This window comes from Amblyraja radiata, chromosome 4 (assembly GCF_010909765.2).
Source record: "Amblyraja radiata isolate CabotCenter1 chromosome 4, sAmbRad1.1.pri, whole genome shotgun sequence".
Lineage (NCBI taxonomy): Eukaryota > Metazoa > Chordata > Chondrichthyes > Rajiformes > Rajidae > Amblyraja > Amblyraja radiata.
Window position 1 is genome coordinate 30,937,731 of NC_045959.1, and position 14,521 is coordinate 30,952,251.

Below are 14,521 nucleotides of genomic sequence, written 5' to 3' on the forward strand. Positions count from 1 at the left end.
CAGCAGTCTTTGCGTTCTCATCATTTAAGGATTTATGGATAAAATAAGTTTAAAAGATTGTTGTCAGTTACTGGGAGCTTACTGCACCAGTGCCTGTAAAGTGGATATTTTTTATTATTGTAAACCCATTCCATGGCATAAATTAGTGTCTCCATCCTATTTTTTTGGGTATCATTTCTTAACTCTGCTGGTTCTGAGTAATTGAATGTGTTTGGAAAATGAATGATATTGCAGATGCTTCTATGATGATGTACTGCTTCAATAATGGAGAAATTATGTTTGAGATCAGAAATATTCTCATAGCTTGGATTGGCAACAGCTCTGCCCACGACCACAAGAATATGCAGTTGCTGATGTAACCTAGTTTATCACACAAACTATCCACCCCCTATGAACCCATTCCGTCAGGAACTCAACCAGCAAATGATCAAGGACCATTTACACCCAGGTAATTCCCTCATCTTCCATCAGGCAGAAGAGATGAAAGCTTGAACAAGCATGCCTGAACCAGACTACTGAACAGTTCTCCCATTACTAGGGTGTAGTCCTGATCTTCTAACCTGATCATCTTATTGCAGATCTTCACTTTTTATTTTTAATCTTCAGTTTCTCTATAATTTACACTATAATGCTGTGACACTATATTTTGCACTCTGGTATCATTGTTTTCGGCGCCATGATAACTCTATCTTTCCAGTTATTCCATATTTTCATGCTCAGGCTGAACCAAACCATACAACACTTACAAACTATCCAACTTCGGTCTGGTCTTCAAACTCCACAAAACTGCACAACTCTGGTCACAAACTGCAACAAAATTGCATTGTTCTTACATAGAAACATAGAAAATAGGTGCAGGAGTAGGCCATTCGGCCCTTCGAGCCTGCACCGCCATTTGATATGATCATGGCTGATCATCCAACTCAGTATACCATCCCTTCCTTCTCTCCATACCCCCCTGATCCCTTTAGCCACAAGGGCCACATCTAACTCCCTCTTAAATATAACCAATGAACTGGCCTCAACTACCTACTGTGGCAGAGAATTCCACAGATTCACCCCTCTCTGTGTAAAAAATGATTTTCTCATCTCGGTCCTAAAAGACTTCCCTCTTATCCTTAAACTGTGACCCCTAGTTCTGGACTTCCCCAATATCGGGAATAATCTTCCTGCATCTAGCCTGTCCAACCCCTTAAGAATTTTGTAAGTTTCTATAAGATCCCCCCTCAATCTTCTAAATTCTAGCGTGTACAAGCCGAGTCTATCCAGTCTTTCTTCATATGAAAGTCCTGCCATCCCAGGAATCAGTCTGGTGAACCTTCTCTGTACTCCCTCTATGGCAAGAATGTCTTTCCTCAGATTAGGAGACCAAAACTGTACGCAATACTCCAGGTGTGGTCTCTCCAAGACCCTGTACAACTGCAGTAGAACCTCCCTGCTCTTATACTCAAATCCTTTTGCTATGAATGCTAACATACCATTTGCTTTCTTCACTGCCTGCTGCACCTGCATTCCTACTTTCAATGATTGGTGTACCATGACACCCAGGTCTAGTTGCATCTCCCCTTTTCCTAATCGGCTACCATTCAGATAATAGTCTACTTTCCTGTTTTTGCCACCAAAGTGGATAACCTCACATTTATCCACATTATACTGCATCTGCCATGCATTTGCCCACTCACCCAACCTTTCCAAGTCACCTTGCAACCTCCTAGCATCCTCCTCATAGCTAAGACTGCCCCCCAGCTTTGTGTCATCCACAAACTTGGAGATGTTGCATTCAATTCCCTCATCCAGATCATTAATATACATTGTAAATAGCTGGGGTCCCAGCACTGAGCCTTGCGGTACCCCACTAGTCACTGCCTGCCATTCTGAAAAGGACCCATTTACTCCTACTCTTTGCTTCCTGTCTGCCAGCCAGTTCTCTATCCACATCAATACTGAACCCCCAATACCGTGCGCTTTAAGTCTGTTTACTAATCTCTTATGTGACCTTGTCGAAAGCCTTCTGAAAGTCCAGATATACCACATCCACTGGTTCTCCCTTATCCACTCTACTAGTTACATCCTCGAAAAATTCTATAAGATTCGTCAGACATGATTTACCTTTCATAAATCCATGCTGACTTTGTCCAATGAATTCACCACTTTCCAAATGTGCTGCTATCCCATCTTTAATAACTGACTCCAGAATCTTCCCCACCACCGATGTTAGACTAACTGGTCTGTAATTCCCCGTTTTCTCTCTCCCTCCCTTTTTAAAAAGTGGGGTTACATTAGCTACCCTCCAATCCTCAGGAACTACTCCAGAATCTAAAGAGTTTTGAAAAATTATCACTAATGCATCCACTATTTCTGCGGCTACTTCCTTAAGTACTCTGGGATGCAATTTATCTGGCCCTGGGGATTTATCGGCCTTTAATCCATTCAATTTACCTAACACCACTCCCGGCTAACCTGGATTTCACTCAGTTCCTCCATCTCATTTAACCCCCGGTCCCTTGCTATTTCAGGCAGATTATTTATGTCTTCCTTAGTGAAGACAGAACCAAAGTCGTTATTCAATTGGTCTGCCATGTCCTTGTTCCCCATGATCAATTCGCCTGTTTCTGACTGCAAGGGACCTACATTTGTTTTAACTAATCTTTTCCTCTTCACATATCTATAAAAACTTTTGCAGTCAGTTTTTATGTTCCCTGACAGTTTTCTTTCATAATCTATTTTCCCTTTCCTAATTAAGCTTTTTGTCCTCCTCTGCTGGACTCTGAATTTCTCCCAGTCCTCTGGTAGGCTGTATTTTCTGGCTAATTTGTACGCTTCATCTTTTGTTTTGATACTATCCCTGATTTCCCTTGTTATCCACGGATTCACTACCATCCCTGATTCATTCTTTTGCCAAACTGGGATGAACAATTGTTGTAGTTCATCCATGCAGTTTTTAAATGCCTTCCATTGCATATCCACCATCAACCCTTTAAGGATCATTTGCCAGTCTATCTTGGCCAATTCATGTCTCATACCCTCAAAGTCACCTTTCTTTAAGTTCAGGACCCTTGTTTCTGAATTAACAATGTCACTCTCCATCCTAATGAAGAACTCAACCATATTATGGTCACTCTTGCCCAAGGGGCCATGCACAACAAGACTGCTAACTAACCCTTCCTCATTACTCAATACCCAGTCTAGAATAGCCTGCTCTCTCGTTGGTTCCTCTACATGTTGGTTTAGAAAACTATCCCGCATACATTTCAAGAAATCCTCTTCCTCAGCAGTCCTGCCTATTTGATTCACCCAATCTATATGTAGATTGAAGTCACCCTTTATAATTGTTTTACCTTTGTTGCACGCATTTCTAATTTCCTGTTTGATGCCATCCCCAACTCCACTACTACTGTTAGGTGGCCTGTACACAACTCCCACTAGTGTTTCGCAGCTCTACCCATATCGATTCCACATCCTCCAAGCTAATGTCCTTCCTTTCTATTGCGTTAAACTCCTCTCTAACCAGCAACGCTACCCCTCCTCCTTTTCCTTTCTGTCTATCCCTCCTGAATATTGAATATCCCTGGATGTTCTGCTCCCAGCCTTGGTCACCCTGGAGCCATGTCTCCGTGATCCCGACTATATCATATTCATTAATAACTATCTGCACATTCAACTCATCCACCTTATTACGAATGTTCCTTGCATTAAGATACAAAGCCTTCAGGCTTGCTTTTACAACACTCTTACCCCTTACAATATCACCTATTGCCTTTATCTTAGTCAAGGGAATAAAAATAATAGCTGTGTATTTGCTAACTTTACACCTATAATTTCAACTCCCTACTTGCTGTTCTTGCATTTTCTAGAAACTTCAAACTGTCTATAATAAAAATGTTCAAGTAGCGTTTGAACAGTTGACCTAAAACATTAACTATTTCTCTCTCCAAAGACAAAATCAGAAAGTGCTGGATCCAATTAGAAGGTCAGGTAACATTTATGAAAAAAGAAAGAGGTCATGTTCAAGATGAAAGATTTGTCATTCCAACTGGGAAAAAGAATAATGTTAGTTTCAAATTGCAGTGAAAGTGTAGGGAGGGGTACATAGGACAAATGGTGCATCTGTGGTAGGCTAAGACCAGGGTTATGATGGGGCTGATTTGCTAATGGGAATAGTTGGAGAGTGACAAAGCTGTCTGATGTTTTGTAAATAGCAGATCAGCATGTACTAATGGAGTATAAAATGGTTAAAACACTGAACCAATATCACAGACACTTGACTCTTACAATAGAAATAGCCAGTTGGGATACTGACAGAGAAAGCAAGATTTAAGAAATTGTTGAATTAATTATCAAAACTGGACGTATGCAGTCACTCAAGATATAAGACGAGGTGTGTTTGCTCCAGCTTGCTTTGCGTATACATTGGGTTTGCCCAGTCAGTCCTGTTTGTGAGTCTTGGGCAAGCGGTAGGAGGAAACATGCTGGTCTGAGGGAATTATGAAGCTGAAACTTGTGGGGAAATCTCCCAAAGATCTCGAGGTCTGAGACTGTCTGAGAGTTGTTGGGCAAGTGTTTGGTTGGGTTCGAAGTCCAGAGGGAGTATGAGTTTATGCCTGATGTTTGGCCTCAGCTGCAAGTGGTCAGTTGCCCAACTCTTGTCAATAGGTATGAGGACAATATCAGGATTACTTCTGAGTGCTGCAAATTCAGAAGGGAAGGTTAAAGTAAGTGAGGAGAATGGGAGAATAAAGGAAGTCAATGTCATGTTATCATTTAGTAATGTATAGATCAGGCACGTGCCGTGAGTAATTACTCAAGGTAGGCAGTCAGTCGGCTTTAAAAAAAAATTAAACCGCGCATGCGCAGATTGTTCACTCCATAAAAATAAGAAAAATAAAAACAGTAACAATTCAATTTGCCCATGATGGGCAAATTGAATTGTTACTGTTTCTAGTCTCCTTTATTCTTAATTACTGAATGGGTGGGGGGTGAAGGGTGATGGCAGGTGGAGAGATGGTGGGAAAAACGGGAGCACAGGGAAAAGTTGAATCAGTTGTCATCTTATTGAATGACAACACTTGTTCAAGGGACCAATTGGGGGGAGAGTTTCTTTCACAGCGTGTGGAGAGTCTGTGTCAGGGGTAAAGTTGCGGGGAGGGCAGGAGTGTTGAGAAGGAGGGGGTCAGGAGAGGTGGTTTTTAGATGGAGAGCTGCCAGAGGTGAGCGGGGGCCGGCAGAAGGCGCTGAGGTGGCGGCCGGTTCCGCTGTCCGGCCACCAATTGATACTGCTTGTGGTGAGTTAAAGGAGCTGTACATCTCTCTGAAGCAGCAGTTTAAGGATTTTGATAAAAGGACAACGCAAGAATTTGCCAGAATGGAAAAAGATTATAATAAGAAATTTGAGAAGTTGTTTGAGGATATGAAAAAGTCTGATAAACTGAGGGAAGATATGGAGACTGTAATGAATGAGATGGCTCAGGAAATAACGAGTCTGAAAAAAGAACAAGATTCTGATCGGGAGCAATTGATTAAAATGACTGATAAATGTCAGGATTTGGAAGCAAGGTCAAGGAGGCAGAATTTAAGAATTGTTGGAGTACAGGAGGGATGAGAGCATGGAACTCAAACATGTAATTTCGTTACCAACTTACTTAAAGAAGTTTTTAAACTGCCGGAAAACCCGAGGATAGATGTGGCTCATCAGGTAGGACGCTTCCAAAGAGGACCAAATGCTCCACCAAGACACATAATAATGAAGTTTCTAGATATCTCCACACTGGAAAATATATTGAAGATGATTCCTCACGGTGTGAACCTTACATTTTCCGGGGACAATATCAGATTCTTCAGGGATTATCCTCGTGAAATTGCTGAAAAAAGGCTCTTGTTTAAAAAGACAAGAAATATCCTGAAAGGAAACCCCAATGTGAGATATGGGGTGATATATCCGGCGAAAATGAAAATTACTCTACTGAACGCTCTTTTACGGATCCAGAACTGGCATTTAAACACGCACAAGATATCGTAAAGAAAATAGAGGAGAACGCTGAAGATCAAACTTATTAATCTTCTCAAGATCTTGACAGCAAGAAATTGAAGGGAGTGGTGGGAGCAGCCCAGTCCATCACCTGAGCCAGCTTCCCCCCCAGCACTCTATCAACACTTGACTGCCTCGAGAAAACAGCCAACATAATCAAGGTGCGCTCACACCCTGCTTATTGCTTCTTCTCCCCATTCCCATTGGGCAGAAGATATAAAAACTTAAAAGCACATACCACCAGAACAGCCTGTTCCCCACTGATATCAGACTTAAATAGATCTCTCAAAGGCTAGGAATGTATTCCCAATCTACCTTATTGCATCCCCTGCACTTTATTTTGTCTGCGCGTTCACTGTGGCTGTTTTACTACATTCTGCACTCTATTTCCTTTCTCTTTTTGCACTGCATGTTACACTCATGCATGGTATAATTTGCCAGATTGCATATAAAATGAAGTTTTTCACTGAATCTTGATACACATGACATTAATAAATCAATACCAATAGTTTGGGTTGAGTAACTTTCTTTATGTAGGATGATTTAAATAAATCATAATTTTAGGTACAGTGGGAGCATCAGTGTTACAGATGCTCTGTAATGCGGATTGTAAAAGGAGTGAACTGGGACATTTTGTTTTATGGGAAGGATGTAGAAGAGAAATGGAGGACATTTAAAGGTGAAATTTTAAGAGTACAGAATCTTTATGTCCCTGTTCGATTGAAAGGAAATATTAATAATTGGAAAGAGCCATGGTTTTCAAGGGTAATTGGACACTTGGTTCGGAAAAAGAGAGAGATCTACAATAATTATAGGCAGCATGGAGTAAATGAGGTGCTTGAGTATAAAAAATGTAAAAATAATCTTAAGAAATAAATTAGAAAAGCTAAAAGAAGATATAAGGTTGCTTTGGCAAGTAAGGTGAAAGTAAATCCAAAGGGTTTCTAAAGCTATATTAATAGCAAAAGGATAACGAGGGATAAAATTGGTCCATTAGAGAGAGAGTGGACAGCTATCTGCAGAGCCAAAAGAGATGGGGGAGATATTGAACAATTTCTTTTCTTCGGTATTCACCAAGGAGAAGGATAGTGAATTATGTGAGGTAAGGGAAACAAGTAGAGTAGTTATGGAAACTATGAGATTTAAAGAAGAGGAAGTACTGACACTTTTGAAAAATATAAATGTGGATAAGTCTCCAGGTCCTGACAGGATATTCCCTAGGGCATCGAGGGAAGTTAGTGTAGAAATAGCAGGGGCTATGACAGAAATATTTCAAATGTCATTAGAAACGGAAATGGTGCCGGAGGATTGGCGTACTGCGCATGTTGTGCCATTGTTTAAAAAGGGTTCTAAGAGTAAACCTAGCAACTATAGACCTGTTAGTTTAACGTCAGTGGTGGGCAAATTAATGGAAAGGCTACTTAGAGATAATATATTTAAGCATCTGGATAAACAGGGTCTGATAAGGAACTGTCAACATGGATTTGTGCCTGGAAGGTCATGTTTGACTAATCTTGAATTTTTTGAAGAGGTTACTCGGGAAATTGATGAGGGTAAAGCGGTGGATGTTGTCTATATAGAAACATAGAAAATAGGTGCAGTAGTAGGCCATTCGGCCCTTCGAGCCTGCACCGCCATTCAATATGATCATGGCTGATCATCCAACTCAGTATCCTGTCCCTGCTTTCTGTCCCTTTAGCCACAAGGGCCACATCTAACTCCCTCTTAAATCTAGCCAATGAACTGGCCTCAACTACATTCTGTGGCAGAGAATTCCAGAGATTCAACACTCTCTGTGTAAAAAATATTTTTCTCATCTCAGTCCTAAAAGATTTCCCCTTTCAATTGGACTTCAGTAAGGCCGTTGACAAGGTTCCACATGGAAGGTTGGTTAAGAAGGTTCAATTAGTGGATAATAATGGTGGAGTAGCAAGATGGATTCAACAGTGGCTGAATGGGAGATGCCAGAGAGTAATGGTGGATGGCTGTTTGTCAGGTTGGAGGCCTGCCTCAGGGATTTGTGTTGGGTCCACTGTTGTTTGTCATATACATCAATGATCTGGATGATGGTGTGGTCAATTGGATTAGTAAGTATGCAGATGATACTAAGATAGGTGGTGTTGTGGATAATGAAGTAGATTTTCAAAGTCTACAGAGAGATTTAGGCCATTTGGAAGAGTGGGCTGAAAGATGGCAGATGGAGTTTAATGCTGATAAGTGTGAGGCATCTTGGCAGGACAAATCAAAATAGGACGTACATGGTAAATGGTAGCAAATTGAGGAATGCAGTTGAACAGAGGGATCTAGGAATAACTGTGCATAGTTCCCTGAAGGTGGAATCTCATGTAGATAGGGTGGTAAAGAAAGCTTTTGGTGTGCTGGCCTTTATAAATCAGAGCATTGAGTATAGAAGTTGGGATGTAATGTTAAAATTGTACAAGGCATTGGTGAGACCAATTCTGGAGTATGGTGTACAATTTTGGTCGCCAAATTATAGGAAAGATGTCAACAAAATAGAGAGAGTACAGAGGAGATTTACTAGAATGTTGCCTGGGTTTCAGCAACTAAGTTACAGAGAAAGGTTGAACAAGTTAGGTCTTTATTCTTTGGAGCACAGAAGGTTAAGGAGGGACTTGATAGAGGTCTTTAAAATGATGAGAGGGATAGACAGAGTTGACGTGGATAAGCTTTTTCCATTGAGAGTAGGGAAGATTCAAACAAGAGGACATGATTTGAGAATTAAGGGACAGAAGTTTAGGGGTAACATGAGGGGGAACTTCTTTACTCAGAGAGTGGTAGCTGTGTGGAATGAGCTTCCAGTGGAAGTGGTGGAGGCAGGGTCGATTTTACCATTTAAAAATAAATTGGATAGGTATATGGACGGGAAAGGAATGGAGGGTTATGGCTGAGTGCAGGTAGATGGGACTAGGGGAGAATAAGTGTTCGGCACGGACTAGAAGGGACAAGATGGTCTGTTTCCGTGCTGTAATTGTTATATAGTTATAATACTGCAATCTGCATCCCATTCCCCATGTTGGAATCACTAGCAGGTCAGGCACTGTGGAAAGAGAAACAAAGTTCACATTTCACCTTTGTCATAACTGGGTAAGGGAAAAAGCAAGCTAGTTAGCGAAGGCAGGCAAGAAATGGGTCAAACAAAGGGAATATATTTATTTGAGCGAGACTGAATGAATCAATATGACATTTAGAATCAGATTATGCCTACTGCCTATTTCAGTATTTTCTCTCTTTATTGTTTAATAATGTGCATATTGTGAATACCAATGCTGTAGCTTATGGAAAATATCTTTTTTTAATGCATTTAATTAAAGGAACCTCCCACGACTGGAGACTTCGCTGTGATGCCGTGGATGTGTACCATACTTTGTTTGGCCTCAGCCGACCTTCTTGCCTTCCTCTGCCTGAGTTGGGTCTAGTTCTCAACTTAAAGGAAAAGAAAACTGTACTGAATCCTATAATCATTCCTGAGACAGGAGTAAGTGGACAAGAGGCCTTGGGCAGTGCAAACGTGCATGGAATAATACCTGCCTTCCAGGTTAAAGTAAGCAAGTAACAGTATTTTCTAGTTTTTTTCTGTAGTAATATGTTCTACAAATACTCCTTTCTTTGTGCATGTGCCTATCCACATTTCCCTTGAAATTAAGTAGCCAGTTAAAAGTCAATTCATTTACATGTGGTCTCGAAACAATGTTCTCCCCTATTCCAGTTTATGACATACTCATTATTTTGTACAATTCCCTCCATGGCCTCGCCACATTCTATATATACACCTCCTTCATGCCTTTATCCCTTCAAATCACTATACTTTTTTAACCAAACTATTTCCCTTCCCTCCTACCCCACCAACAAGTTGGCAATTCTGGTGTTAGTTGACTCGGCTTTAACCTCTGGATATCCCTATACCTCTTTCTCCTCCGAATAACTTACTAACATTTGTTTTCTTCTTTTGAATATAACACAAGGAAGCACTTTAGCCTATTGGGTTCAGGTTGGGTTCCTTGAGAAGCAATAACTGAACTCATTCCCCCTCTGATTTTCTTGTATTCTTGCAATTATTCTTCCTCAAATGTGTCTATCAATTAACTTTTGATCCTTTCCTTTATTATTAAATCATAGAATCATGCAGCATAGAAATGAATCCTATTGGCACACCTGGTCCATACCGACCATGAATCCATCTCCACTAATCCTATTTACATCCATTTGATCCACAGGCTTCTACACCTTACCTTATCCAAATACCTTTTAAACATTGTAACTCTAACTGCCACTATCATCATCTCTGGCACTTTTTTTTGTCATTAACCTACATTCAGGAGTAATTTACAATAATAATTTAAAACTCCCAGTATGTCTTAGCATGTGGGAGGAAAACAGAGCAGCTAGATCACAGAAACAGTCACAGGAAGAGGGTGCAAACTTCACATCACAACACCTAAGTTCTTAGTGTTCTCTGACAGCTGCACTAACTGCTGTGTCACCATGCCATATGATAATCCGTTCCAGTAGATTCTATGGGGATCAATCTTTTTTGTCTGGTAATGCTGAGGAGAGTACCTGAGTTGAATGATTATTTTTAAGGTCATATATTAAAGCCCCTGCCCAGACACTTACCCTGCAACTATTGGAGATTTAACACCTGCCCTGTACCTCCTCTTTGCCTCCATCCACGGACCCCAGCAATCCTTCCAGGTGAGACAGAGGTTCACGTGCACCTCCTCTCACCACATAAACCATATAACCATATAAACCATATAACAATTACAGCACGGAAACAGGCCATCTCGACCCCTCTAGTCCGTGCCGAACACATAATCTCCCCTAGTCCCATATACCTGCGCTCAGACCATAACCCTCCATTCCTTTCCCATCCATATAACTATCCAATTTATTTTTAAATGATAAAAACGAACCTGCCTCCACCACCTTCACTGGAAGCTCATTCCACACAGCTACCACTCTCTGAGTAAAGAAGTTCCCCCTCATGTTACCCCTAAACTTCAGTCCCTTAATTCTCAAGTCATGTCCCCTTGTTTGAATCTTCCCTACTCTCAGTGGGAAAAGCTTTTCCACGTCAACTCTGTCTATCCCTCTCATCATTTAAAAAACCTCTATCAAGTCCCCCCTTAACCTTCTGCGCTCCAAAGAATAAAGCCCTAACTTGTTCAACCTTTCTCTGTAACTTAGTTGCTGAAACCCAGGCAACATTCTAGTAAATCTCCTCTGTACTCTCTCTATTTTGTTGACATCCTTCCTATAATTAGGCGACCAAAATTGTACACCATACTCCAGAATTGGCCTCACCAATGCCTTGTACAATTTTAACATTACATCCCAACTTCTATACTCAATGCTCTGATTTATAAAGGCCAGCACACCAAAAGCTTTCTTTACCACCCTATCTACATGAGATTCCACTTTCATGGAACTGTGCACAGTTATTCCCAGATCCCTCTGTTCACCTACATTCTTCAATTCCCTACCATTTACCATGTACGTCCTATTTTGATTTGTCCTGCCAAGATGTAGCACCTCACACTTATCAGCATTAAACTCCATCTGCCATCTTTCAGCCCACTCTTCCAACTGGCATAAATCTCTCTGTAGACTTTGAAACTCTACTTCATTACCCGCAACCCCACCTATCTTAGTATCATCTGCATACTTACTAATCCAATTTACCACACCATCGTCCAGATCATTGATGTACATGACAAACAACAGTGGACCCAACACAGATCCCTGTGGCACCCCACTCGTCACTGGCCTCCAACCTGACAAACAACCATCCACCATTACTCTCTGGCATCTCCCATTCAGCCACTGTTGAATCCATCTTGCTACTCCACCATTAATACCCAACCATTGAACCTTCTTAACCAACCTTCCATGAGGAACCTTGTCAAAGGCCTTACTGAAGTCCATATACACAACATCCACTGCTTTACCCTCATCAATTTCCCGAGTAACATCTTCAAAAAATTCAAGAAGATTAGTTAAACATGACCTTCCAGGCACAAATCCATGTTGACTGTTCCTAATCAGACCCTGTTTATCCAGATGCTTATATATATTATCTCTAAGTATTCTTTCCATTAATTTTCCCACCACTGACGTCAAACTAACAGGTCTATAATTGCTAGGTTTACTCTTAGACCCCTTTTTAAACAATGGAACAACATGCGCAGTACGCCAATCCTCCGGCACTATTCCTGTTTCCAATGACATTTGAAATATTTCTGCCATAGCCCCTGCTTTTTCTACACTAACTTCCCTCAATGTCCTAGGGAATATCCTGTCCGGACCTGGAGACTTATCCACTTTTATATTTCTCAAAAGTGTCAGTACTTCCTCTTCTTTGATCCTCATAGTTTCCATAGCTACTCTACTTGTTTCCCTTACCTCACATAATTCAATATCCTTCTCCTTGGTGAATACCGAAGAAAAGAAACAGATACATCTACTGCATCTGGTGTTCCCGATGTGGCTTCCTGTAGGCATAGACTTGGCAACTGTTTCACTGAACACTTGTGCTTAGTCCATGACATTTTAACCTCCCTTCCCATTCCCACACTGACTTTCTGTCCTGAGCCACCTCCCATTGCCAGAGTGAGGCCATATGCACATTGGAGGTACAGCACCTCATATTCCACTTGGGTAGCTGACAACCCAATGTTATAACATTGAATTTCTCTTTTCTCTCCCACACTCCTCTCTCTCTTCTGCCCCCCCCCCTTTCTTAGATTCTGTTGTCAGCTCTTTCTTTTGAATACTATATGCACGTGGGCTTTACATTTTGTTCTTTTATTTACTTCAGAAATAATTTAGCTGTGAAGCATTAACAGAGATCTTAAAAATGTGAAAATTGTATTAATATAAACTTGAATTCCTTCTTTCTCAGGAAGAGGAGCACCTTGTTAAGGACGCTGTATCCGCTGCATTTGGGGTTCAGAGTGTTAAGAGAAAAGCAGAGACTCCACTTGGTTCCCCACTGGAACCTGGCCAAATTCTGGAAAAAGATGAAGATAACAGCAAAGTTAAGCTTAAAATCAAAGTAAGCTGATTCTTTTGAATTTGAGCAATTCTTTATCTTAATTGTAAAAACATACAATTATTAAATAAGTACAATGCAAGAAAAGGAAGGCAGGAAAATAAGCTTAAAAAGATTAAAGTATTGAAAGAAATGTGTTTGTACCAAGTCATAATGGTGGAAGGCAAAAGTAATGATTGTGAGAACCTACGAAAGGCATAAATAGCTGCAGCAAAAAGTGGGGGAAGCACAGGAAAAGCAACAAGACTAAAGGGGCTGTCCCACTGCGGCGACCTAATCCGTGATTTCAGAAGAGTGTCTTCAACCTTCAAGCTCGAGGGCACTTGCCTGAAAAACCACGAGCTGGATCGACCGACCGCACACACGCACGCACACACAAACACATCGCAAAGGCGGGGGCCAGGGAAAGTGGGGGAGCACTGTCTGAAATTCACACCTGCGATGAAGACGAAGGTAAAAGACGGCTTGCACAGTTCGCTGTCCTTTAGAGAGCAGGGAGGGGGTGGGGGGGGGGAAGAGAGGTGGGGGAGAAGGAGTGGAGACACTTTTAAGAAGTACTAGACTAAGTGGGACCCGTTGGGTCCCAGCATCACACGGGAGGGCTGGTCCCCCAACGCAATATTCCACCTCTCCACCAATTCCAATATTGGTGGCCAGTGGAGGGGGGGGGGGGGCTGCTTTCTGGAGCGCTAGTATGGGTGTTGTGGACTGAAGGGATTGGTTTCCAGAGGGTTAGTATGGACATTGTGGGCCGAATGGATTCTTGAGCTGGCGGCTCAGTCACTCAAGCCTGTTGTGCTGGCAGCTCACTCGCTCACGGCTGGTGGGCTGGCAGTTGACTCGCGGCTATTCCTTGAAATTCCATTTCAAGCAGGGTGCAAGGCCACCAAATTCAAGTGCAGTTTCATACCATTTCAAGCAGGGTGCAAGGCCACTAAAGACAGCGAGTCGTGACCTCTCCCTCCTCCATCTTGCAGAGACTGCCACGCCCACACTTCTGGGTTTTATAGTCCCTCCCCTTCCCACCAGAAGGGGCGTGGGCTTCATGGCGTGATTGACAGGAGAGAGAATCTCAACATTTTTAAAACACTAATAACTCTTTTATTTTTCATCGATGGGAAAATTCCTTGGCACCTGATGAGCGGAGGGGGGCTCTGAGTAAGATGGCCAAAAATCTCAGCAGTACGTGGTAGCGTTTTCTCTAAAATCAATATAAAGCGCAAACAGGAAGTGGTCAAGATTAGACTTTTAATTATAAAGAAGGCAAGGCAACTTTAATTAGGCAAGACAACTTTAATTAGGCAAGGCAACTTTAATTAGACAAGGCAACTTTAATTAGGCAAGGCAACTTTAATTAGGCAAGGCAACTTTAATTAGGCAACACAGCTTGAGCATTTCCAAACCAAAGGAAACACAGCTATAGC

At 41.6% G+C, this 14,521-nt stretch overlaps 1 protein-coding gene across 3 annotated transcripts in view; it reads left to right on the top strand.

Moving 5' to 3' along the window:
- Positions 1-14,521, top strand: part of taf2 (TATA-box binding protein associated factor 2) — a 122,450-nt gene that overhangs the window by 101,485 nt on the left and 6,444 nt on the right. For all 3 annotated transcript variants that reach the window (XM_033019192.1, XM_033019194.1, XM_033019193.1), the window contains exons 23-24: positions 9,358-9,587; positions 12,948-13,100. In XM_033019192.1, coding sequence (XP_032875083.1) covers positions 9,358-9,587; positions 12,948-13,100 — 383 coding nt within the window. The remainder of the gene's footprint in view (positions 1-9,357; positions 9,588-12,947; positions 13,101-14,521) is intronic.